The 26,520-nt window shown below is 41.9% G+C and overlaps 1 protein-coding gene across 14 annotated transcripts in view; it reads left to right on the forward strand.

Moving 5' to 3' along the window:
- Positions 1-26,520, forward strand: part of PUM1 (pumilio RNA binding family member 1) — a 129,672-nt gene that overhangs the window by 58,496 nt on the left and 44,656 nt on the right. For 10 of the 14 annotated variants that reach the window (XM_039230303.1, XM_039230368.1, XM_039230377.1 and 7 more), the window contains 4 exons: positions 9,137-9,303; positions 11,330-11,600; positions 22,228-22,321; positions 24,028-24,144. In XM_039230303.1, the coding sequence (XP_039086234.1) occupies positions 9,137-9,303; positions 11,330-11,600; positions 22,228-22,321; positions 24,028-24,144 (649 nt within the window). The remainder of the gene's footprint in view (positions 1-9,136; positions 9,304-11,329; positions 11,601-22,227; positions 22,322-24,027; positions 24,145-26,520) is intronic. The other 4 variants (XM_039230338.1, XM_039230342.1, XM_039230390.1 and 1 more) reach the window with 2 other exon arrangements.

A 26,520-nucleotide genomic window follows, 5' to 3' on the forward strand; every position in this document is an offset into this window, starting at 1 on the left:
CCCTCTTATAACCTTGCCTGTCAGGGAGTTAGAATGTCTGTTAGTTCCAGATCTGCACATTTTGGGGGGGAGGTTCATCACCCTTTGACCTCTCTGATGCTCAGCTGTTGCCAAAGCAGTATCTCTGTCTATAGCCTCTTCCCTTTTAAGTCTTAAACAGTCTTCCTCAAGCATCTTTAAGAGCCTTTCTTTCTCAAAACTGGTTCTTTTCTTGTCATCAGCTTTCTAGATCTAGAAATCTTACCATGAATTTCCACTTGAGTCTTCCTCACTTTGTGTTCTGTGGCTGGTTTTATATTCCGTGTCACAGCTAGGAAGGCCATGAAAGGTGGCCTGAATCTGTTCTCCCCCTTTCCTTCTGACTTGACTTGCTTTGTACCTTTCCAAAGTCCTTTCTCTGTGAAGATGGTTTTGGCTAATACTGTTTTTTGGCAATTGTATTAACGACCTTCTTTCCCCCAAGTTCTATTAATCTGCCTCCATAGCTATCTTACTTTACCTTACAGCATTTATTATCAGGATTTGTATTGTCATATATCTGTTTCTAGGTATCAGAGGCGTGGTCCTCTTTTCCTCATTCTACTTGAAACTTCTTTGGAGTAATAGGAGATCATTTTTGGTGCAGCTTCCTCATGTGCCAAGTACAATTCCTTAATATGTTCGTGGACGTGAAGCGAATGATTGTTGACATGGTTGGCATGAAGAGAACAGGTGACATTTCAAGTACCCAGAATCCACATGGAATCAGCTTTATGCAAGGCTTGCCAGAGACGATGCTTCAGCTGACATTGATACTTGCCATGTGCAGGGAGCTTTTGATTCCACAGAAAACCCAGACCAAAATTAACTTCTCTAAGAGGATGTTCTAGATTTCTCCCAGCTTCACACCTAGAAATTTGGTGTGAAGAATTTAGCCAGAAGAGGATCTTTTATTTTTATAAAAGCCCTTAGGATGATCAAAGGACTGAAGGTGGCCTTTGTCTTGAGTCTTGAGTACTGGTCATTCCAAAGCTGACCCAATTGCTTTTGGGTCTTTTGACCTTGCAACGACATAAGTCAGGTTTAGTGGCTGGTGGATCAGGTAGGAAAAGACTTCTTTTTTTGAACCTTCCCAAGAGACTGCGTCGAAAAAATAAGATCTACCCTTTGGATGTGAGGACTGGGTTCAGGCAAAACGATCGTTTCCTTCTTGTCCCATGGGAAGGATGGTGTTACTTCTTCTCTTCTTTCACCTATCCCCGGTTCACCTCTTTTTCTTTCCTTACACTTTCCCCATCTCACGAGCACAGATTTCTCAGGAAGTGTTGCCTGCTAATTTCTGTGTAGAACTTTTATTTAGTTAGTTCTTGTGGGAGAAAGGTTGGTGTTGGCATAGACAGTTGTCCGGGTGGTGAACTGGAGTCTGTACGCTTCTTGCGATGCATTCTCTATCATGTGTGTGACCAGTTTCTGATTCTTGGGTATTAGCCGGCGGGCACATACATGCCTGGGTTACTGTAAAGTTTGCAGGCAGGTAGAAGAATAATTGGAATCAGGAGAAAGAAAATGCTGGGACTGAATTATTGCGATTTTTACCTGCTTCTCTCTCTTACACATTTATTTCCTCCTCCATTAATCTTATGACAAAGCAGTATCTTCTGCATCATTGTCTTGTGTTAGATTTTGTAAAGGTGGCTTCGATCTTGTCTTGAGAGATTGGTAATTTTTAGCCCTTGTACAGTGTTGTCACCAGAGGAATTTAAGACCTCAGGATATAGTGGTCAGAAAATTGCACACTCATAGGCAGATAATTTACTGAGCCTCTGAGTTTTGCATAAAGATAAATAAAACTTCTCCAAATGTGTTCCAGCTTCTCAGAAGAAACTTATTGTGGGTAATGAAATACTATCCCGTATTGTGACTTGAGTTACATCTAAAGGCTGACACACAGGACTGATCAGTGGCATCAGGCCACCACATTGCATATCCAGTCTTTTGGTGGATGGAGGCCTGAGAAGCAGTGAACTACTTTTATCAGCTTTATGGCCTGGCTTGCATCTGCCTGTTTGTTAGGCTGACCTTTGACCGAAGCTCTGGGAATGGAAACCTGAATCAATTTTTGGTTGTCATAGAATGCATGCATCATCTTGGAGAAGGTGAACCTTTTTTCTTTCCTTTCCTTTTCCTTTTCCTCTCCTTGTCTAATCTGTCATTGAGAGTGTTGAGTTCAGAGAAGAGAGAGTATCTGCTGCTTTGTAATTATTCTAAGAGTGGTAGTTGGTGGTTTATGGGCCAGAGCACTCAGATATTTTTACTTTTTGGGTGGCCGGACCACTAGTAAACCGTGGAGAGACTCCATTTTAATTCTCAGAGCTGAAAACCTCATCTTCAATAGCATGATGAATGTGTACCCCAAAGCAAGTGCTTAAGGGGCCATTCTTGGATACTGACAACAGATAATCCAGACTCTGACTGATTTTTTCGTTAAGGGTAGTTTAGAACTAAAGTAATCTACTCATTTTATAGTGGTTTTCCATTTTTAGTAAGTTTATTTCTTGGATACAGCTTGAATGAAGGTATTTAACTCTTTGTCTAACTTGTCTGAGCTTTTTGAAGTTCATTTTGATTGTACAGATGGACTCAGTTGAGTAGTTTTGGCTTCTATAATGAGAGTACTTTCAAGCTGACAGTAGGAATCCCACAGCAGTATTTTATTCTTAGTGCCCACTATAAAATTTTGGTAGTATTCCACATATGAATCAAAAACCAGGGTAGCAGGTTTCAGAATAATAGGAAAACTCAGAATACCAGTTAAGTCAGAGTTGAGTCTTTAAAATTTTCTTTTTGTATCCTTTATTTTGTTTATCTCCGGAATAAGATAGCCTTCCTCCGCTGCATACCCCCAAAAGCATGGTTCAGAGTGGTTACAAAATCATACGGGACTACCATATTGTGAGGCCACTGTGTGAATATCCCACCGAAGGACCCTGCTGTCTGCCTTTGAAATACCATCTGATCTTCAAATAGATTGAAGCCTAGCTAGTCAGAAGAGTGGGTCATAATTTCTACATTTCTGGTTTATGGTGCCTAGGGAAATGAGAAGACCACTTAACTTCAGTTGAGGTGAAGACCACCTTACCTTGCAGAAGAAAGATCTTTAGAAAAAAATACCTTGGGCAAGCCTTTTTACTTGTGTGTGGAGACTGGCTGCTTTCTGGCCTGGAGCATGCGTGCACACTCATCCGCAGTTCATTTGGGTCACAGAACTGGATAACTGGTTTTTCTGGTCTTCACTGCATTTATTTTAGGTAACCAGTGCTACTTAATTGATTTTGTTTAAAAATCGTGTGCAGCGTAAAGCAGTTAGAAGTCAGGGGTTTGAATTTCAACTGAACCTTAATTTTCTTATCTGCAAAATGGAATAATTAAAAACCCACAAAGTCTCATTTGTATGGATGTGTAATAATATACAAAGATGCTTTGTAAACCTTTCAGAATCTTGCTCCACAAAGTCTGTGGGGCAATAGCACTGTCACGACCTAGGAGCATATTAGGGCAGAATCTCAGACTACCCCAGACCTGTCGAATCAAAACCTGTGTATTGATTGACAAGATCCTCAGGTGATTTGCATGCACACTAAAGTTTGACAAATGCATAATTTTCTTGGAAGATTAAATTACCGGGAGGCCACGGATCAAATTCAGAAAGGGAGATACAGAATCCGAAGCAGGCTTCAGGCTCTGAGCTATCAGCATAGAGCCTGACGGGGGGGCTCGAACGCGTGGAACCATGAGATCATGACCTGAGCTGAAGTTGGATGCTTAACCGACTGAGCCACCCTGACGCCTGTGGTGGAGCCCCTTTAGAGTTGAACTTTTCTTAAACAAGAAATCTGCATGCTCTGCTATCTATCAGTGTCAAGCTTTTAAATACTGACTGGATAAAAAGTTAAAAAAACAATCAACTTACAGAAAATGGTTTTGTTGTGTTTGCATCTGTGTAATAACAACAAACACCATTCTGCACGGTCAGGATATATGTCCCCGACCCCCAGATCTGGTGGTTACCACACAGAGGAGAACACGCTTCTTAACTTCTTGCACACCAGGAATTAGGTGATCACATGCGCGGTGCCTGGTATATTCTGTGTTCCACAGTTTCTAAGGGGCACACCTCCCCACCTTGTTCATTCTGAAATTGGGGTGCAGCCTGCAAATGGTAGTATGTCACAGCTTGATTGCCAGTATTTCCTTGTTAGCACATAAAATGATGGTATGTTTTATAAATTGATTTGACGAAATGTAGTAGTTGGTTGTGGCTCAACTCTGCATACATATCTCAAGAAACTCAGTGGTACAAAGGGTCTAATGATTAGAGCCATAAGTTTTTTCCCCAGGGGAAGAGGGGACATAAGATATCTAGGATTTTTGAAGCTTTGGGAGAGGGGGCTGGATGTGTGTGAAAAAGTGGGAAAAGTGGCAGTGGGAAAAAGATGTGAAAGTGGAATAAAGTATTTTGAAGAATTTTTTTTAAAGAGTTTTATGAATTGCCTTATTTAATCCTTGAGACAACCACTTGAGGGAGACACTGTTGTCCCTGTGAGTTTATAGATGCAAAAAAATGAGGCTTAGAAGGAAAGTGGTAGGGCCTGGAGTCAAACTTTGTTCTAATTTCGGATATGCAGAATGCTCTTTTTTGGAAAGAAGGGTGGAAAGTTTCTAATCTCATTGAGTGTGACTTGCCTCATGGAGCATTGCGGTAAGATCAGTGCAGTAAGAGAAGAAATTAAATTCTCATTTCTCTGACTCATTCAGAATTAGTAGGTATTCTCTTGAAATATTCCTCCTGTTATGTGAGGCTTTTGATGAAGCTGAGCTGTAAATGGATGGACTCTCATCTGTACAAGATCAAGTTCTTCCCTCTGTCTGCCCTTCTCTCAGTTCCTTATCTAGCAGTGGGACAGAGTCTTCCACCTCTGTGTAGACCGTGATCTCTCAGAGCCCTTTTTTGCCCCACTCTTGAGATTTTGATTGGGCTTGGCCACGTGCATTTTGAGCACTCATTGAATCCTATATTTGAGTACTACAGCTTTGAGTTAACATTCATTTAAAGGAAGCCCACAATAAAAGGATGCCATTAATCCTTCTTTGTTTTTTCGATTATTTAGATAATAGACCTTTTCAGTACTATTATGTATTAGGTAATGTGTGACAGAAAAGCCAAACAAAAACCCTGCCTTTATGATATTTATGTTGGACTTAATTACAGTGGTTCTCATTTGTGAGTGCTTATTAGAGTTGTTGGAGGAGAGGCTTTTTATATCACTTGTGGGAGCTTCTGCAGACCAATTAAATCTGAATCTCTGGGTGAGAGCCCAGACACTTGTAAATTTTTAAAAGATTGCAATGTTCAACGCTAACCATACAGCCACTGTGCTGTGAAAATGAGTGGCCCTTGGAGGGCTAGATTGGCTATATACTTATATTAGAGTTACACCGTTTAACTGGGGACATTTAAGAGTTTTACTCTTGGTATCATGGATAATGTTACTTAAGAAATACCATCCCAGTGAATAGCTTTTACGGATTATCATATTACTTTAATGTAAAATGATTTATACTTCACAAACCTTTTGCATATGCATCATTTCATAACTACTCTGTTATAATAAAATTATCCCTGTTCTGTAGATGAGAAAACGAAGACTCGGGTTTCATGACCTGTCCAAAGTCCTGTGACCAGTTAAGTGTTAGCAGTTGAGATAGAATGTAGATTTTGTGCAATCTGGATTAGTTCCTTCCTTCCTTCCTTCCTTCCTTCCTTCCTTCCTTCCTTCCTTCCTTCCTTCCTTCCTTCCTTCCTTCCTTCCTCCCTCCCTCCCTTCCTTCCCCCCCTTCTCTCTGCATTGGTTGTTCCTTCCCTTTCCCCTTCCTTTCCTGAGAGAGAGAGAGAGAGAGCGCACGCGCACGTGTCACTTGTGAGCTGGGGGGGAGGGAGGGGGAGAGAGAGAGAGAGAGAATATCTTAAGCAGGTTCCATGCTTAGTACAGACCCCAGTGTGGGGCTTGATCCCATGACCCTGGACCATGACCTGAGCCAAAATCAAGAGTTGGGACACTCAACCCACTGAGCCACCCTGGTGCTCAGGATTATGTCTTTCTTAAAGACCACATAGCTTTCTTAAAGACCACATAGCTATGAATATACCCTTATCTTAAATGTTTTTAAATAATCTCATAAAATGTACCATCCCATTTCTACCCTGTTCTTGTCTTTCTAGAGTGTTTACATTCTTGAGACCATTTTTATGATCCTGAACCCTGTATTCTCTTTTAATAGCAGACTTTTGACAAAAAGTCTTCCCACTTGTGCTCTTGGTATCATTTAGAAATCAGATTTGCCAACCTGCCAACCATTTTTATTTAGGGCTGTGAATGATTTACTGAACTTTTTCTCTTGAGTAAACTTTTTTTTTAAGTTCATTTATTTTTTTTGAGAGAGAGCATGAGCCTGGGAGGGGTGGGGGGGGGGGAGAGAGAAAGAGAGAGAATGACTCCTAAGCATCCCCTTGGTTGTCAGTGTGGAGACTGATGCAGGGCTTGAAGCCAAGATCGTGACCTGAGCAGGAGTTGGATGCTTAACTGACTGAGCCGCCCAGGTGGCCTTTTTTTTCCTGAAATATGACCTATGTGCTGAAAAGTATGTAAGTCATATATGTTCATCTTTATGTGTTTCTACAAAATGATACCCCCAGTGACCATCCGCATCAAGAAATAGAAGCCTCTCTTGGGCCCCCCACCTTCAAATAGAAGGAATAGACTGTACAGTATTGGTGAGAAGTGGCCTATCCTAGGGATTCCTTTGAAAATCTAACCCTTGGCCATATAGTTGAGAAAGTTAAGTATCAGTGACTGTTTTTAGGCTGTAGCAGTGGCTTCGAGACAGGCCAGACAGCTTCTCAGCAAGCCCTTCTAAAGTGTCACTGAGGAAAGAAAATGCAGAATGTTGATTTGGCGAGAGTGAATCTCCCATCACTAGGTTTCTTGCTTGTTTATCCCATTTTCTTCCTATTTTTGCCACCAGACCTTTTGAACTGTTTGTGAGAAATTGGAGCCGAACTGTTCCTTCTGAGCCTGTAACTTGATTTGTAGATTTAGGGAAGATGACTTAGCTGTGTCAGTGGGATGGTCCTTCTAATACTCTTGTTACTGCACGTTAATGGTGTCTAATACAGGGGAGCTGTTTGTTATCTAGACCCTGTTACTGCCTCCTGGACTCTTATGATAAAGACATTGGGAAGGTCCTTCTTAATGTTAGTAGTTCAGTTTCGCAGGACTTTTTTGGTCATTTTAGTTTTCTTCGTCATATTTTTTTAAACTTCTGCCAGACAATGTATTTGGTACTGGGGACAGGAAGATGAATACGTGGTTTCTGTGAGTTTTACCTTTGCAGTAGGAGGGAAGTATTGTTTCTGGACGTTTTGGAAGATCTTTCTGTCTTTAGAAGCCTATCATATTCCCATCTTTGCTCTGGGGATCTCCCTGTGGTACTTAACTGGCTGTTGTTCACTCCTTTTGAACCTGTAACAGTCTTACACTTGGAAGATTCTCCTGTGAAAGTCCCGTCTTGTGGCTGCCTAAAACTGTAGTTTAGCATCTTGATGCCCATGAGATGAAGTTGTATATCCTTTCTATGTTCCTTCTTATGTTCCTTGGTTCATATTAGCCATGAAATACTTTTTCTGTATCTTGAACCGAGAAGGATTTTGAAAGTAAAATGGGCTCTGAACTGGCGGGTGAAAGCTTTCAGAATGTCAGGATTCATGAGTTACCCTCTCTGGGGCAGAGATCTCCAGGAACTCACCTGAGAGCATCTGTGTATTTGGCATTCGTGGGTCGGCCTGTTCACAGCGGAGTGTTTGCTGCTCCAGCCTCCATTATTGGACCCCCCCCCCGCCAAATGTGGTTGTGATGACTGGAAATGCTGTAAAGCAGCTCCTCTCTTTCTCATTGGCTCTTGTCTTTTGCCAGGAGCTTTAATTTGGTCCAGGTATATTTGTTTCTTCCTTTGACTAGAAGTCAGTGGTGAGGACGACAACAATCAAGGTTCCCTCTCTCCAGTTTTATAAAAGTAAAGGTTACTTACCATTTGGTAAGATTCTGCGAAGCTCTGAATCACGTCAGTCACTCTACCAAATCTTCATTTCCTTTTGGAAGTCACTTACTTTATGTGTCCAGGTCTTAATTTAGGATCGTTGGTGAGAGGGGACAGACTTCATTTCCTAGAAGACAAGGCATCACAGTGTGCTTGGCGCCAAGACAGTTCTTTTAGGTCCAACCTTCCAGTCTTTGTAGCTTGAAACACTTCAGAGGTCAAGTGTGCTGCATCAACGATCCAACTGAAGGTGCTCCCTCATGGTCTCATAATCTGCTAAGGGATAGGTCGAGAGTGAGACAGCAGATAAGCACTTCTCAGAGTACTTTTGGTGAAAGAATTCACAGTTAGATGTAACATATTTTGAAGGATTGAAGAAAAATTAAAGCGGAGGATGATTATTGAATTATCCATTCATGCAGTAAGCCCCAAGAAGTATTGTGGAGCAGAGGGGGTGGTGGTGCCCATTGATTCGCAGGGCCCCCATCCCAAGTGAAAGGGTAGGGTGATTGAATTGGACTGATGTCAGACCACACTTAGCACAGTATTCAGAAGCAAGGGAGTTTACACAGGCAATGGCACAGTAGGAAATTCTTTTTGTAGGCTTAAAGCCTTCTAACTAGACTGTTAGCTGCCACACCTGGGGCTTATTAGGAGTCATCCTGTTACATGGAGTTGGAATTAGAAGTCGGGAGTGGGACCAAGAGATAGAAGATTGTGGCTGGGCTTTGGGTAGAAAAGAAAAAGTGGGACGGTGGGGCACTGGGCGTGGTAGGACCGTCCTGAACTCTGTAACATAACTGTATGTCTGTCTCCCCCATTTGGCAAGACTTTCTGCAGTGTTCCTGCCTCTGTGTTGTCTGTTAATTAGATTGTAATGTCTTGAAAGGGCACGGACACTATCCTGTTCTAATTAGCCTCTAGTGTAGTCTGGTGTCCACAGTGGTTGCCCGCTGTTATTAGTTGATGATGATTAGTGAAGCTGAAGCTATTTTTTAAACAGGGCCCAAGGGATGCAGACAGTGATGAAAACGACAAAGGTGAAAAGAAGAACAAGGGTACGTTTGATGGAGATAAGCTAGGAGATTTGAAGGAGGAGGGTGATGTGATGGACAAGACCAATGGTTTACCAGTGCAGAATGGGATTGACGCAGACGTCAAAGATTTTAGGTTTGTATGTTTTACACTTCTGGTTTTTGAATGGGGGCTGTGGGCTTTTGTTTTGATTTAGCTTTATTTTGATTTTAGTTTTCCTTTTCCTTCCTTAACTGTCCTTTTTGAGAATTGGGTCTAGTGTAGGCCATACCACAAAGATTCTAAATTTACTGGTAAAGTGGAACTTTTCAGAGCTGTCAATGCCTGGTGCTTTGCCAAAACAATAGATTTTTTTTGTATTTGCATAGGGCTCTCTTATTTGCAGAATGATTCTATACATATCCTTGCAGTGATTCACAAATAACAAAACCACCTGGGGTGGGTTCCTTGGGTCTTTCCCTAAGTTTCTCCAAATCACTAGCTTGAGAGTAACCATGGCCACTAATGGAAGTGTATCCTAGCTCTCTGGCATGTTAGTGTGGAGAGAAACAGTTGAGAACTTAGGCATTATGTCATTTGAGACTCATAAGCTCCCTTTGAGGTAGTGGGTCAGTATCATTTCCCTCATTTTGAAGACCCAGAGATGTAGCTTATATGACTTATTCTTAATTGTATCCCTTCCATGGATGCCTCTCATTCCATCTCTGGTCATGATTGATTTGCAGGTTTTGCCCTGTAATTTAATATACACACTATTCAAATCATATTATATATTTGTCTTCTGCATTTGGCAATGTTCTTCATTTATATAGGTGACTTACTGGTGGTATATAATTTTCAAAAGCCTTTGTGATTGAGGTACAGGTAGAGAATTTAATTTTGAATAATTTTAATGTGACTCTAAAGCTAATGTATGTGTGTCTAAATACACACATATCTATCTCTGATCCTAATTTCTACCAAAGCCAGAGTTAAAATTCACTTTGGATCATCATTTGCAGAACACTCTTCAGTTGTTTAGCATTCCTAATCTAATTTTTTAATCTTGTGAGTGTAAAGTAAAGCATTGTAGTCTTTGGAGGAAATTTGAGGCACAGAGTAATAACCACTTACCTAAGGTCTTTCAGGTGAAGTGGATAGCTTTTCTATCCTGCTTCTCAGGCAGCCTGTAGCAGGGCTTGGTAGTATTTGACTTCGGGCTGGGTGGTGATAGGGCATGTGTGTGAAAGGGAATCCGCGGTAGCTTTAATTTGTACCAGCTGTAGGGTTTCTTTTAGGGATGAAGGGCACAGAATGTACTCACTGGCTACATTCTCCTTACTAGAGTGTAATATTGTTTTATATTAGTCTGATATGGAATTACACAGTCCTCAATCCTTTTACATAGGGTGATCATGTATCCTGGGCCACCCAACATAGTACTCGTTTATACCCTGTACCATGTCCCAGGATATTTATTAATAGTGCCTTTTTTTTGGGGGGGGGGGGGCGGGGCTCTTAGGAGTATCCTGGTTTGGATGATAAATTGTACCCTCATATTACTTATAATTCTTAGAGTTGTCTCCTCAGCAGGGGCATATCATAGATAATGAATTTATTTTGTACTGTTTTGTAATGGTTTGCTGCTTCTGGCTGCTTAGAAGGGGAAAATGGGAGACAGTTTTAGCACTGACAAGTAGTACCCAGGTAATGCTGAAAATTTTTTTCACCTATAAAAAATTTTTAAAAAAATAGAATCATTCTCATCTATGGAATTTCCCCCTAGAAGCTACTTTTTCCATTGAGTAGGTGTTGTTTGGGGGGGGGGGGGCATAGTTTACTACCTGCATTTTGGATCTTGTTTTCATGGATGCCACAGGTAGCACCTTTTCCAGTTCATTCATTGTTCCTCAAATCTGGGACCTTTGGTTAAAGGGATTGTCAATTAATAGCAGTTAATGTGGATTTATGGGGTGGGTTGTGATGGGAAGACAAGGAATAGAAGAGTTGTTTTATAGGATATAACATGTAAATACCGTTAAGTGTCTCTGGTTGTTTTGTAGAAATAGTGCTAAGTACTATTGATAATAAACTGCTCAAGGACGTTGTCCTTTAAACTTGGGTTGCTGTAGTCCCTCCCCGCTCAAAATAAGGTTTAATGCCCTTTACTTTCTCTGTTTAGCCGTACCCCTGGTAATTGCCAGAACTCTGCTAATGAAGTGGATCTTCTGGGTCCAAACCAGAATGGTTCTGAGGGCTTAGCCCAGCTGACCAGCACCAATGGTGCCAAGCCCGTGGAGGATTTCTCCAACATGGAGTCCCAGAGTGTCCCTTTGGACCCCATGGAACATGTGGGCATGGAGCCTCTTCAATTTGATTATTCAGGCACGCAGGTACCTGTGGACTCAGCAGCAGCAACTGTGGGACTTTTTGACTACAATTCTCAACAACAGGTACTGTGTGTGTCTCTCTGTCACTCTCTCTACTCTTCTCTAGCCAGCACATTATTCAAGTGACTAAGAGTGGGGGGGATGGGAGGAGGGTGGCATTATTTCAGGCTACCAATAGGCAGCCCGTCTTAACCTGACAGCAAAGTGGACGTACAAAAGCCTCTGTACTTTCCCCTCAAGAAGTGGATTCCAAGCTGAGATTATTGGCAAGAGATCACTCTGCTCTCCACGTACTTCCTTTGGCTCCTCTGTCACCCCAAAGCCTGGGGAGTGGGTGAGGTAGTGTTACCTCTTGTAACACAATCCTCTTGGATGCTAAATTAATCTCTCTGAAGATTAATATAATTATGAAGCCATTGGTCTGTTTTGTTTTTAAAATAGTAAACTGTTGTCTACTGCTGGCAGGGCTCCAGGGCCAGGTCATCTTATGAGTCATGTGTTTTAATTAAGTGAGCAGCTATAGATAACAGACATACCTGCTACCTTTCAAAAGAGTTTAAAATAGGATTAGGGGAAAAACACAAATCACTCAATGTAAAATCTACAGTGAAATTACTTGGCTCTTTCTTTTCTTCACAATTCCTTAGAAAATATGTGTGGGCCTTCTGGTTTTGAACGTGTGGTATGAGTAACTCTGGGGTTTACTGACCCTTCTGTTTAATTAGAAAACAAAAAGCAACTAACTATTTAAATTATAAAAGGCGGGGGGGAGGTAGCTTCCCTTCCCCATCTTGTCAGGTGCCATAAGTTCCCTCTTGTGGCTGGAAGCACTTTGATGGGCCATTAATTTCTGATACTCATTGATTTTGGACTGGAGCATAAATATAAACCTCTAGGCCTGAAAGGGTAAGTTCACATTTTGAAGTTTAGAAATGCTACATCTCTAGGGGAAATGGGCTTATGTATGGGCTTTGGAGATCAGTGTATTGTACTGTCCTTTTGTTATTGCCCTAAATAGTTGATTTTAAGTGAACTTTGATTGAGAGACAACTGGATAGTAAAGTTAACCCTATAAAGTTTACAAAAGGAAATCCCTTTGAGGGATGATGTGATATGTGTGCTCATATCACATGGATCTGTTAGGTTTAATTAACATACTCTTTTTCCAGAGAGCGTTAGCTGTGAAGTGTCCACTACTCTCCCTGAGGTTCCCAATAAATATGCCACCTTTTCATAGGAACGACTTTTTGTGCTTTTTCTCTTCTTCCACTCTTTGCCCCCTTTCACAGTGGATCCTCAAAATAGCAGTTTGGGGTGAAGCCAGAAATGACTTCAGGTGCTGAAGATAGATTAGACTTAAAATTTGTGCCACACGGACAAATGTAGGGGGACACTGCTACCGTGTAGACCTCAGCCTGCTCAGCTTAGGATAGGGGTATGGTCATTCTCTGTCTAGACTGAGGTTTGTGAGTGTAAGTAGGTGCTAAGAAGATAGGATCTCTTTTCTGCTGGAAATTGGTGTTTGATCTCATATTTTATCCCTCCAATATTTCTTACTCTTGCTTTCCATTCCATTCCTGTTTTTCTTTCTACTAACTTATTTTTATTTATTAAAAAAAATTTTTTAATGTTTATTTTTGATAGAGGGCAAGTGGGGGAGGGGCACAGAATCTGAAGAAGGCTCTGAGTTATCATTAGATACCTCTCATTAGAATTCTTTAACTTGTCATGTCAGGTTTTCTCTGAATCTTCCTTTTACTCTTTTTGGTCTGAACTTACCCAGCCGCCATTACAACTCTGTCCATTTTTGGTACTTAGCTTACCATTCCCCATCGAATCCAGTCTGACCCTTTGCTTGTAATTTAAGAAGTGTTTGTCTTTAACCTTTTGTGAAGGAAAACCTGATGCACTTTCATTTGTTTTTTACTTCATAATCCGAGTTGGGATTCTCTTTTGATGTATTGATCTCTGATTTCTGGATAATTATTAGAACTTGAACAAATAATGTCCTTTTGCAAACTTATAAGCAGTTAACACGATTACATCAAAGACAACACCCACCCAGATTTATGAAACCTGGGATGCCTTTCCATTTCCCATTTCAGTAATTTTGAAAGTGAACATTATTGTGTTGAAAACGAAACTTGTTGGCTTTTGACTTCCTGTGCATGTCATGGCTGCGGCAGCATACAGGCATCGCTGCATAGGTAGGCCACCATCATGGGGTGTGGGCATGGCTGTTTCTACCCCATGGGCCCATGATTCTTACTTTCCTGCTTAGGTTGTTTTATACAGTCTTGTAGTGGGCACCCTGATAGCATGCCCTGGAACTCTCGGGCCAAGGCTCCTAATTATTGTCAAGACCGTTATCCTGCATAGAGGCAGGAGTAGGTGTTAAGAAGATAGGATCTCTTTTCTGCTGGAAATTGGTGTTTGATCTCATATTTTATCCCTCCAATATTTCTTACTCTTGCTTTCCATTCCATTCCATTCCTGTTTTCTACTAATTTATTTTTGTTTATTAAAAAAAAATTTTTAGTGTTTGTTTATTTTTTGATAGAGGGCAAGTGGGGGAGGGGCACAGAATCTGAAGAAGGCTCTGAGCTATCAGCGCCAAGCCTGCCACAAGGCTTGAACCTACAAACTGAACCAAAGTTGGAGACTCAACTGACTGAGCCACACAGGCATCCCTCTACTAATTTAAATTGTTGTCATTTTTGAAGGTCCAATGCTGTTAACTTTCTTGGCCTCCAGATCAATAAGCTGTATTATCTGTCTCCTTTGAGCTCTGTAGTGCTTTGTGCTTCTCCTAAGAAAAGGAGTCACCATGTTCTGCCTTGTGCTATGATTTCTTGCTAGGTTGTAAGCTCCTTAATGCTAAGCCCGGGCTCTTGTTCTTCAGTGTCTTCTGCTTTGCTTTAGCAGACCAGATTTTCAGGAAACTTTTCTCATATCCCTATTACAGTGTCTTAGAATATCCCCCATATTGAATATACTTCCCCAAACTAAAATTTGGAACTAGCCTTCTAAGAGCTCTGGAGGCCACTCTTTGAGGCCTTGCTTGTATTCTTATATGTGAGTCCTTTAGTTCTAGCCCACTAAGCTTGTGCCTCATGTACGTAACTAGACCTGTATCATATCCAGGAAATTACCTCCTTTTTAGGATCACAGCCCCCTGTTGCCATCTGATTAGAAAATGTACATAATTCTTTTGAAATCTAGTTTTGTAGATCACAGATTTGTGGATTGTGGATTATAACTTTCTTTCCTGATTTTTTTGTTCTTACTTGTAGTGGTGCATATCTTTCATGAATGAGATGGGCTCCCCCAAGCCATAGCTCTCCATTTAGTTGTTGTGACTCATTTGGTCATTTAAATAGTGCAGGGGTGTACTTGATGACAAGTCTAGGACATGCCCATGTCCTAGAAGCATAGACAAAGGAGAGCATACTCTATTCTGAGGAAGGAAGGATTTATGGAAGAGATGGATCTTGAGCTGTACCTCACAAGACTCGTTTATGTCAGGAAAAGAATGAAAATTCCATGGGAGGAAATAGTAAAACATAAAGGCTAAATACTAGAAATTAACAGGTACATGGTTAGTAGATAATGTAGTAGAGTCATCCTAGGTGGTGGTCAGGGTTGAAAAAAAGTGACTTGTGAGGTTGCATAGATAGTATTGTGTGTCTTACCAGCTTTGCTGTTCTGCCTATTGATAGTGACAAGACATTTCTCAGAAGGAATGACCTAATTATCATGACTTAGTTTTTTGTGTGAGTGCTAGTTCGGTAGCAGTTTTAGACTTCCTGTTACCCATATTAATCTGTTTATTATTGACGATTGTGTCCTTCTAGGAAGCTAGGTTCTGCTTGTAGTGAATAGAGCTGGTGCTCATAGTAAGGCCACAATACATGGAACAGTGTGGGACAGTTGAGGAACAATACATGCTAGATTGGTTGTTCAGGAATGCTGTCAGACCAGGGGAGGGCTCGATGGAGATCAAGGCTGTATAGACCTAACTTGAAAGGTGCTGTGTATTATAGCTATAATTAAGAGAGCAGAGGTATGGAGATGGAGAGGAGTGTGGTGTGGTCCTAGGCTGACAGCAGTAGAAGGTATACGCAGAGGGAAAAGCAGATAGGTAGTTCATTTGGTTATTGAATCCAGGTCATAGAGGCCTTGAGGGCCGGGCCTGAGTCCCAGACGATATTGATGATTGTGAAGATTGAACCCGAGATCTGGTATAGTGCATGTTTTTAACACATTCTGCTCTTTTATGTTGACTTTCTTAAATGGGGATCAGAGGCTGTCTTTAGTTTTGAGTTACTTTACTTGTGATTTTATGAGGCGATCTGGTTTGGAAATTGACAAAATAAATAATTCCTTCTTGTGTCCTATTTTCTTTTATTCAGGACTTTGATTTTGTGTATAAATTGGTTTCCTAAAATTGTTAGTATCAGCTTATATTGAGATACATAGTATAGGACAGCCGGAAAATATAGAAAAGGTAATTTTCATTTAGTTCATTACAGACTTAATGGTACTTAAGGATACTTTGGGTTTTGGATAATTACTTGTCTCATCACTGTAAATCCTAAACTTAACCTAAGATTTATATAGATCAAGTATCCCTTTTTTTGGTGCCATGAACCCCTTAGCAGTTAGATGAGATCTGTGGGCTGAATTGTGTGTGATATGTGGTATAAATAGGTTTACACAGGAACCAGTGATATAGAAGTAGTTCTAGAAATATTTAACAAATTCAGGATGTGTTTGCTTTATCATCGATGCATGCGTGCAGCAGAAGTGCGTACTAGCTATCATGATGAGCGTGAATGAAGCTTCGAGACCTCTAATAGTCGTAAAGGAATGTGAAACGTATGTGGCTTCCTTTGGTGATGAAGTCACACGAGTGTGTTGCTAATGTTTATGTGGTTTGTTGCCTGCAATCATAATTGAAGGACATGCTAAATGTCATGAAACTAAGGATAATTTTTCTTGTCCCAAGTACAAAGATCTGGAGTTTAAGTATCTCTAATTTAGGGTGGTTTGAAATATTCATTGATATCTCTGGAGTATTCTCCCTCTTTTCTCTCACTTCTCCCTCATTGTCTTCTCCTTAATCCTCTGTGAACAGTGAACATTGTAACTATTGAACAGTTAAGTGTAATGTGTTGGTACCATTTGTGTTATGATCCTTGAGCAAACTTGTTTGTTTTAATGAAGAGCCATGCAGTGATTTATATTTCCCTAAGTATATTGGAGAAGGTTGCTGCTAGATTTCATTATGTTATAATGCTAGGTAGCAGCAGCCAGAGCCAGGATCACATCATTATAATTCAATCAGATTGATTGTTGATGTTCTTTATTTAGAATTCACTTAATCTAAAAATAGCCTAATGCCATATGTTTTAAAAAATTGCATACTGATGTACTAAACCTCTTAACCTGCTAAGCATGAATTTTACTTTTTAAAGTTTAAATTTTTCTTCAAATGTCCATTTAAATTTCTAGTGAATTAACATACAGTGGAATATTGGTTTCAAGAGTAAAATTTAGCGATTCATCACTTCCTTAGAACACCCAGTGCTCAATAGGTCACCCTCCTTAATACCCATCACCTATTTAGCTCACCCCCCGCCCAGCTTCCTCCAGCAACCTCCAGTTTGTTTTCTATCATGAAGAGTCTCTTATGGTTTGCTTCCTGTGAGCATGAATTTGAGCAAAGAAAGAATACTCGGAAAATCATAATTGAAGTACAGATTTGTCCCTTCATAGCCCTAGGCACAAGGGGGAGGAAGCTGGCACGCATTGCTTTTAAAAGTGTGATAGGGATTAGACGTCATCTTCTGAAGCAAAGTTTGTACCTAGTTTTTTTTTTTTGTTTTTTTTTTAATTTTTTCTTTTTTTAAATTTATTTCTAGGAGAGAGAGAGAGACAGCATGAGCAGGGGAGGGTCAGAGAGAGAGGGAGTCACAGACTGAAACAGGCTCCAGGCTCTGAGCTGGCAATCAGCACAGAGCCTGATGCGGGGCTCGAACCCACGAACCGCGAGATCATGACCTAAGCGAAAGTCGGACGCTTAACCGACTAAGCCACCCAGGCACCCCATACCTAGTTTTAATACAGGCCCTTAATATTCTCGGCTTTCCTTTCCGTTCACAAGTGAGGAGGACGTTTTCATTGTTCTGTGCAGTCCCTGGGAAATACTGCCTTTCACTGGCAGGCTGGCCACCTGAAGCTTGCTTTTATTGTTCTTTGCTGAATTTTATATGATTTTTCTCAAAAGATACTTACTGACTTGGTGTGGAAGGACATGTTTTGTTTTTCCCACCTTGTTTAGAGATTATTTTGGAATCAGATTCTTCATCTGCTAAGGAAATGTGAAGAAGCTTTCCTTCTTAAAAAATTCAGCAGCATATGTAGTTGTTGAACCAGAAGTCATTGTCCATCATCATTGTAGTTGTTCAGATAACCTGGTTGAAAACGGGCTTTGATCTGGAAGCCTCACACGGTAGCAGACTTTCACATAGTTAATGTACTAAAGCCTGGCTCTCATGATAAACCTTGTTTCTTAAAAGAGAAATAGTCCCACTGTTGACGTAGTACCTTCAGTGTTTGGAATCGCCTTTCGCTGTGAATGCTTACAACAGCCCCATGGGGTGGAGCAGGTATTAGGTTTTTACAGATAAGAAAATTAAGACCTCATGAAGTTGAGAGAGTTACTGAAGGTCATAATACTACTAGCTATACGAACTCCTATGTCCGCGTGTCTCGCTCTGGGCTCTGTCATTTGGACCTAGTACTGCAAACACAAAGCCTTTTGATTGTGGGCTTGTCTCCCCTTCCCATTCTGCTGCATTCGTGGTTTTCTTCGCATAGAATGTATGCTAACAAGTTTTCTTCAGCAACAAGACAGAAAGGTTTTTCTTCCTTCCCTGTTATCTCTGTGACCTGTTGACAGCACTTGGTGCTGATGAACTCATTGGAATTTGACTTTAACATTCACTCTGAAGAGTCTTGACCTCTGCTTTCCTCATCCTGGGGCTACCTTGTTGTGGGGAGCGGCTGACTCACAGAGGGCCGTGTCTGTAGGTACAGGGGTGCTCGTGCCATTCATCAGAGAGAACACCTAAGGGACTGTTCCAAGTGCTTTACATGTATTAGTTTTAATACTTGCAGCAGCCTTATGATTTAGACATGTCTTTATTGTCCCTGTTCAAGAGAAGAGTCACAGAGAGGTTCTCTTGCCCTGTGTCACATAGTCTGTGTTGGAGCTGAGATATAAATCTAGGCTTTCTGGCCCCAGAGTCTCTTATCTTATCCCCTGTCCACTGTGGATATAGCCTTAAACTGGTCAAAACCAGGGCTGGTGGGACATTTTATTTGGGGGGGAAGGGTTAGGGCCGGGGGGTGGGTAATCTTTCACACACACCAACTCCATATTTAGGCATGACTCCTCTACATTCTGCAAACCTCATACCAATGTTTTTATGCCAACAAGTATTATTGATAACATAATAACAGTATTAGCTATCTTTGATCTTTGAACACTATGCTGGGTGTTTTTGAATGCCCCTTTCTGGACTAAAAAGCCTGCATGTACCTTTCGAAAGATCATGTAGTGACAGATGACAGAGAAGGGAGTCAAATCAGCTTGCTTGTGTGGTTCCCAAATATGCCTCAATGTTTCTTACTAGGAACCTTGATAAGGTTGATATTTTCCCTTGCATTTAGTCTCTTGAACAACTTAAGAATTCTACCCAAGTAAGTAGTAATCAGTAGTGGCACATTTATCATCATACCAACCTTAAAACAAGCATTCTCTCCAAATCTCACAGTATTGTGTTTCTCAGTTACCATTGGCTTCCTTTCTGAAAACGATGAAAATGTTAACAGAGCTCAGTGGTTTGCCCAGCAGATGGCATTTGCATGAGTTTTTCAGGATCCTTTGGAATCCATTACTTGCCAATTACCCAATTTTGTTTTGAATACCCTGTATTTCCAGTTAATATTGGACCATTTACATAAAGAGAATGTGCCAGAATTGCTGTAATCTATGCTATAATCAAATCTGCTTGCTGTAGACAATAATTTACTTCTGTTAATTGTTTACTGCAAAATGCACTCAAGGAAACAATTCCTTCTCTATTCACCATAATCCCCAAGATATCAATCAACTCTCAAACACAGGGTGTGTGGGAGCTCTTGTAGGGTCTGGATGTTTTTAGTTACAAGTGGTAACTGCTTCTCAAAGTTTGGTTCCATGGTGGTGAGCACCACCAGAACGGTTGGTATTTACACACGCTGGGTATATATGGATACAGTATGTGAGCATTTAATGAGGTACATGTCATGTTAAAAACATGAAGTGAGAAGTCAGATGGAATGGCAGTGAGTACTGTTTTTGGTTGAGAAGAGAACTTCAAGAGTTCTTTTCTGAGCACACTGTCTTTAGCTTCCTAGCTCCATGTTATGGTGCCTCGCTAATAACAGGTACTCAAAAGATGTTTGTGGAATGAATGATTTTGTTTGCAGCAGGGCAGAGAAGTGCAGAGGGAAGAGACTAGTGTGAGCAGTGTCCTGAGATGTTAAATATTTCAAAAGGTTTGAGGCTTGGAAAATTCCAGAGACCCATTGAAGACACAGTAGATATTTAGTGAAAGTATGAGGTATTTTTACAGCCTTGGAAAAAATTTAAAAACAACTTTGCACCATTTTGCTGTTACGTTTTCTCCTTCCTGGCTTCCCTCCCGTCTGAGGTGAACTGCCTCCTGTTGGTAGGAACACTGTGGGGCACTGTCCTTGGGTAGAGTGCCATGTGAAAGCAACCTGGCAGAAATCACCGGATCCCAGTTACAGATAGTACTGATTGGCTCCCGTCCTGGAGGGAATAGTTGTTTCGATAGGTTGGTCTATAAATTCCAGTATTTCTTAGTGCTTGTGTTTTTATCAGCAGCATAATGAAGGTTCTTTTTTCTTTAACCTTGAAAATAAAACTAAAGTATTCTTGAGATCTGTACATAGTTATTTTTGATTTACTTTCATACCATAAAGACAAAGGCTAGTTTTACCCTGGTCATTAGAAAGATGAATATTTACAAAGAGAGGTAACAGATGAAATTGGTCAGTATGTTCAAAATATCACTTTTTTTTTTTAAGTTTATTTATTTTGAGAGAGACTAAGCACAAGCCGAAGTCAGACATTTAACTGACTGAGCCACCCAGAGGGCCTCTTTTGTTTTCTTTTTATTTAAAATGGTCTCCTCACAGAAGTCTCTCTCCCACCTAAGTCCAGTGCTGGCGATACTTAAGCTGAGTTGGTGGGATGACGTGATCTTTAATGACAGAAACAGTCTCTTTATGAGGAAATCTATTATTCAAGATCCATGGGGTCAGTTATGTATCATCTAGTGATACCACCTGAGTTGTTGAAAACTCCTATAGAAAGAGCAGGTAGGTAGAGTGAAGGTCCTTTCTAGGGAGGAAACTTCAGTAAGCACTCTGTCTGATTTCAGTGAATAAGGAAGTTTTCAGTAGGACTCCTTGGAAGGAGGCACGTTGAGGCAAGCCAGAATCTCTGTCTTTGTACTGGTACTATTCATCCTAAAATGTATGACCGTTTTATTCAGTGCTGTATCCTTGGTTCCTTGTGCAATGCCTAGCACGTATTATTTGTCCTTGACATTTGTAGAATGAATGAGTGGATGATTGGCTTTGCATTAGGATAGAATTTTGGGATATTCTTAGTGTCAGGGTCTTTGCACTCCTTTCCTTCTCTTGGGATGAAGAAGCGTGCTAGGTCTGGGTGGCTCAGTCGGTTAAGTGTCTGACTTCGGCTCAGGTCATGATCTCGTGGTCTGTGAATTTGAGCCCCGCATTGGGCTCTGTGCTGACAGACCAGAGACCTCAGAGCCTGCTTCAGATTCTGTGTCTCCCTCTCTTGGGCCCTCCCCCAGGCTCGCTTGTGCTCTCTCTCTCTTAAAAATAAATAAACATTAAACACAAATTAAGGAATGTGCTAGATCTGAGCTCATAGTCCAGGTTTTGTTAGTAGCAGCCATGTTTCTGCTGTTTGATTTCCTACACGTAAAGAACAGGAAACTGGAGGGCTCCCAGAAGTTGGCAGCTGTCTAATTTCATCATTATGATAAGCCGCTAGTTGTGAAAGGTATCCAGTAAATATCGTTTTCCCGGGAAGAGGCAGCCAGGGATGAAATGAACACTTTTCATTTTCATTTCCAAAATGTGAGTAGGTGAGGATTCCTTCAAAGTGTTTGTGGGGTTCTCAGAAGAGCTGAGGAGAGGTAACAGCACCAGCGGCAGGGTGGGGTGAGTCATTCTGTAGTAGACTTCCTCTATGAGTACGCCTTGGATCAGGCTGGACCCTTGACCCGTTGACAGCTGCTAGGACATTTGTACGTGTGTGTGTGCTTCTGGGGACACCTCACCTGGGAAGTAGACGGCATGTGGGAACTGGGTGCACCAGATTGAGGTGAAGAAAGACTGGGAAAGCAGAACTGTGAAGCTTCGTGATGCCATCGGAATGGGAACGGAATAGAACATGAGAACGTTTTTGTTTAAAGTATCATTCCTAAACAAGGGTTTGTAGAAATTTTTGTTCAGAGAAGTTTAAAATCATTCCGGGAGACAGTTTCTCTCACCTCACCGCATCCTTTTCTTTCTTCAGCTGTTCCAAAGACCGAACGCGCTGGCCGTGCAGCAGCTGACGGCCGCCCAGCAGCAGCAGTACGCACTGGCGGCGGCCCACCAGCCTCACATCGGTAGGTCCCGGGGCGCGGCCCCCGCGCTGCTGTGCGCCCACTGCCCCAAGGGCCCTGGCAGTGCAGGCCGATGGTGACCCAGAGCAGACGGAGCCCTCAGTAGACGGCCTCCTCCTCTAGTCCGCTTGTCTTTCAGCCACATTTTTTATTTTTGGCAGCCTTGAGCAGGTACTGGTCTGCCTCCGCTGTCGGAGGGTTTAAATACTTAAGTACGGTTGTGACTGGCATCAGCTCTGTTTGGTAAGACTGGGTGAAATCGATGACAGAGTAATAGCTTTGTTCTTGTTAGGGTTGTCTGGACTGGGCCTACATCGACTTCACATCTTCTTACGTCGCAGGTGGTACCCGGACGTCCGTTTTCCAGGCAGCATGTACTGATGATCTTAAAAAGTATTCTCATTTAATTACTGGTTTTTAAAGTAGGTTTGCCCTTTTCCTGTAGCGGTGGTTAATGTTCTGATGTACGTTTTGTCTTATTGCTCCCCTTCTCCCCCCCACCTTTTCAAGGTCTCTCTGAAACAAAGTGCTGTATATGTAAACAAGTACATGTAGAATTTTTTTTTTTAATGTGTCAAAATGACATGGTTGAATAGAAGGACCTCTCCAAGCATGGATTGTGGTGTGCTGTGGAAGAGAAGCTTCCAGCCTAGATGTATTGCAAGGCCAGGTGGGAACGGCCTTGGCCTGGGTCTGGTTTAACTTAACAGTTGTAGATTGTAGATGCTAATCATAATAAATACCCATACATTTTCGTTGAGAAAAGCTGTTTGGAATTTTTTTTTTTTAATCTTAGAGAGCGAGCGCGAGTAGGGGAGAGGGGCAAAGGGAGAGAGAGAATCTTAGCTTAAGCAGACACCACACAGAGTGTCGAGCCTGATGTGGGGCTCGATCCCACGACCCTGGGTGCCAAAATCAAGAGTGGAATGCTCTAGGCATCCCTGAAAAATTGTTTGATTGTTATTTATAAATACTTTTTGTAAGTTTATTTATTTTGATAGAGAGAGAGAGAAAGAGCATGAGCAGGGGAGGGACAGAGAGAGGAGAGAGGGGGTCCTAAGTAGGCTCTATTCTGCTAGCACAGAGCTTGATGAGGGGCTCAAACTCACAAAACTTGACATCATGACCTGAGCCAAAATCAAGAGTCAGATGCTAAACTGCCTGAGCCACCCAGATGGCCCTATTTATTTATTTATTTATAAGCGGTTGTTTAGTTTTGAGGGGGAGGGGGGAGCAGAGGTTCCAAAGCGGGCTCTAGGCTGACAGCAGTGAGCCCGACTGCAAGATCATGACCTGAGCTGAAGTCAGACATTCATCCGACTGAGCCACCCAGGGGGCCCCTGGAAAATTGTTTTAAATGGAAATAAATTATTCTTTGCATCCCATTGTAAAGTCTTTTAAATTATTTTAACCAGTTAGAATTGTTAATAGTCTTTGAGACATTGTGCTGAATTTAGAACTGCATAACAGTTTAAATTGTTAGCAAAAGTAAAAACTAAAACTAAAAAAAGATGGTAAAAAGATGGTAGATAAACATCGCCCTAATCTTTAGTGTAGGAATTATTTTATCTTTTAAAAGCCCTCTTTCCTCTCAGCCTATCATGTCTTTTTTTTCTTTTTTTTCTCACCTGCAGCCTGGAGTTGAGTAGCTAAACTGTGCAGGTATTTGCTAGGGTTGCAGTTTTAGTCGGGTTTGTTTTTACTGACAGGTGTGTTTTCAGCAGGTTTAGCGCCCGCTGCGTTTGTCCCCAATCCGTACATCATCAGCGCTGCTCCCCCGGGGACGGACCCCTACACGGCTGGACTGGCTGCGGCGGCGACGCTAGGTGAGGTGCCCTGCTGCGTGTGGGCCTCTACCCCCGGCGGGGATGCCGTGTCGGCCGGCGCGCTTTCTATGCTCCGCCCTGAGTCCAGGCCTCTGGTGGAGACTGCTCTCCTGGTTCCCTGCGGTGTCCTCGCCCTGCCAGCCGGAGAGCTCTCCCTAGCTGTCACCTCAGACTCGAACATATCCAAAGGCGGAGTAATGAGCTGCCTCCTGTGGAGGCATTTGTGATCCCTGGAGCCACTGTTGTCTTGTAGATCTTTTGGGAATTTCTCCCCTTCCTACTACCTGTGTCTGCCATATCCAGGTCCTTACACGCTTTGTCTAGACTGTAGCAGCTGTTCTCACTTACATATTCCTAATGTCTCCCCCGCCCCCCCCGATTGTTCAAGAAAACTATCTTAAACATAGATCTTAACTTTTCACCTTTCAGTTTTAACCCATCACCAGTTTGATTTCTGAGAAGCAGCCCCTCACCGATTTCTGTCTTATCCAGCCCAACAGCATGCCTCAGCTGTTAAACATGGCTGATTATTCCATCGTGATTGGCGGGGGGGAGTGCTGTTCCTTGGAATCACAATTTTTCAGGAGGTGCCAAAGCATTCTGAGGGTCAGTGAAGCCTGGGACCCACTGTGTGTAGGGTTCTGATCTCTCTGTGACTTGTATACAGATGTCTCTACGTGTGTACCGTTTCCCCCCGTCTCCTGATGGGCGCTCACAGGCCCTCCGTGCGTTCTCGCTGTGCTAAATGAGATTCAGCTTGCTGCACGCCCCACGCTGGCGTCGGTCTCCATGTCTTTGCACACTGCGGTCTCTTAAGTCCTCTAGAATAAACTCTTCCCGTTCTTTGTCTGGGAATCTCAGTAGCTGGCATTGTCATCCCCTAGAGAGCCTTCCTTTGCTACCGCTCCCCCACCTCCATTTTTCCCTGTTGTTTATTTGCTGATGGATGTATAGGTGAGTGGTTGTTTCCCCCTTAGGACTGAACTCGTTCTGAAGCAGAGGCCGCTCTGTCACTGCTCCCTGTAGCACAAGTGCTGACACCATGAAAGGGTCACACGGTTCTGGTAAATTGAATTCAACGTTAGGACCAAGTACATGTCTTCCAGATCCCTCCAACTCATGTTAATCGTGACGAAGTCTTATTGTAATATCCTATTATCTAGCATGCAGTTTGCCATTATGAACTCAGATGTACAGTATAGAATTTCTTATTTTCTTTAGAACTGTTCACATTTTAGCATGGTTTTATTGTTTTGAAAGACGGGAGCAGATCTTGATTTTATTTTATTTTTTATAATTTATTGTCAGATTAGCTGACATACAGTGTATACAGTGTAGTCTTGGCTTCGGGGGTAGATTCCCGTGATTCATCGTTTCCATCCAGCATCCAGTGCTCATCCCAGAGTGTCCTCCTCAGTGCCATCACCCATTTCCCGCTCCCCCAAGCTCCCACCACCATCAGCCCTCAGTTTGTTCTCTGTATTTAGGAGTCTCTTATGATTTGTCTGCCTCTCTGTAACTTATTTTTCCTTCCCTTCCCTTATGGTCTTCTCTTTTTCAAATTCCACACATGAGCGAAAACATATCTCTCTTTCTCTGACTTATTTCACTTAGTATAATACCCTCCAGTTCCATCCATGTTGTTGCAAATAGCATGTGCTTTGATGGTCATGTATGTAGTACAGTTCCTCTGTGCCCCTCGCCTGTGGGGAAATAGAAGTCTTTTCTAGCAGAATGATCTCTGTAACCATCATTAATATTTATTTAGCCCTTATTAACCGTTCACCAGGTGGTTGTGCTAAGTGCTGTTATTTTATAGGAGTTGTTGGATAAGGATTTTACAGATTAGGAATTTGGGGCTCAGAGAGCTACCTTTTTCAAAGGTCACACTACTTCAGTTTTACAGAGTTGGGGTTTGAACAGGTCCAACTTCCAGTCCATGCACGCACTTTACTGTAGTGTACGGTGTCCCCACTGCATTGAATTGTCTTCTCTGTACTTTCTGTGCTTTGCTAACTTACTGTACATTGTTTAAAACAAGGAACTAGTCTTAGGGAAGACATACCTGCCTTCATTGAGATCATGGTTTTGTGGTAAGTGTCCTGATCTTTGTATTCATCACTAAGCCAGACTGAAAAAGATGTCAGCTCTTTCACACAGAACCAGGAATGTTCACCAGCTAAACTCTGACATTGCATATGCCTGTGGGGTGTTTATCACCCAGGTATTGGAGCAGGCATCCCGATGAACCCCGCCCAGTTGATGATGCACCTGGGGGTATTTTCCTAAATGCAGTCAGAGGCCGTGAAGCCAGGGACAGTGGTAGAAATGCTAGTTGAGAAAACTTAGAGGATCGTATAAAAGTTTATGGTAGCA

Source organism: Hyaena hyaena, unplaced genomic scaffold (genome assembly GCF_003009895.1).
Source record: "Hyaena hyaena isolate Hyena2069 unplaced genomic scaffold, ASM300989v1 scaffold_3, whole genome shotgun sequence".
Taxonomy (NCBI): Eukaryota; Metazoa; Chordata; class Mammalia; order Carnivora; family Hyaenidae; genus Hyaena; species Hyaena hyaena.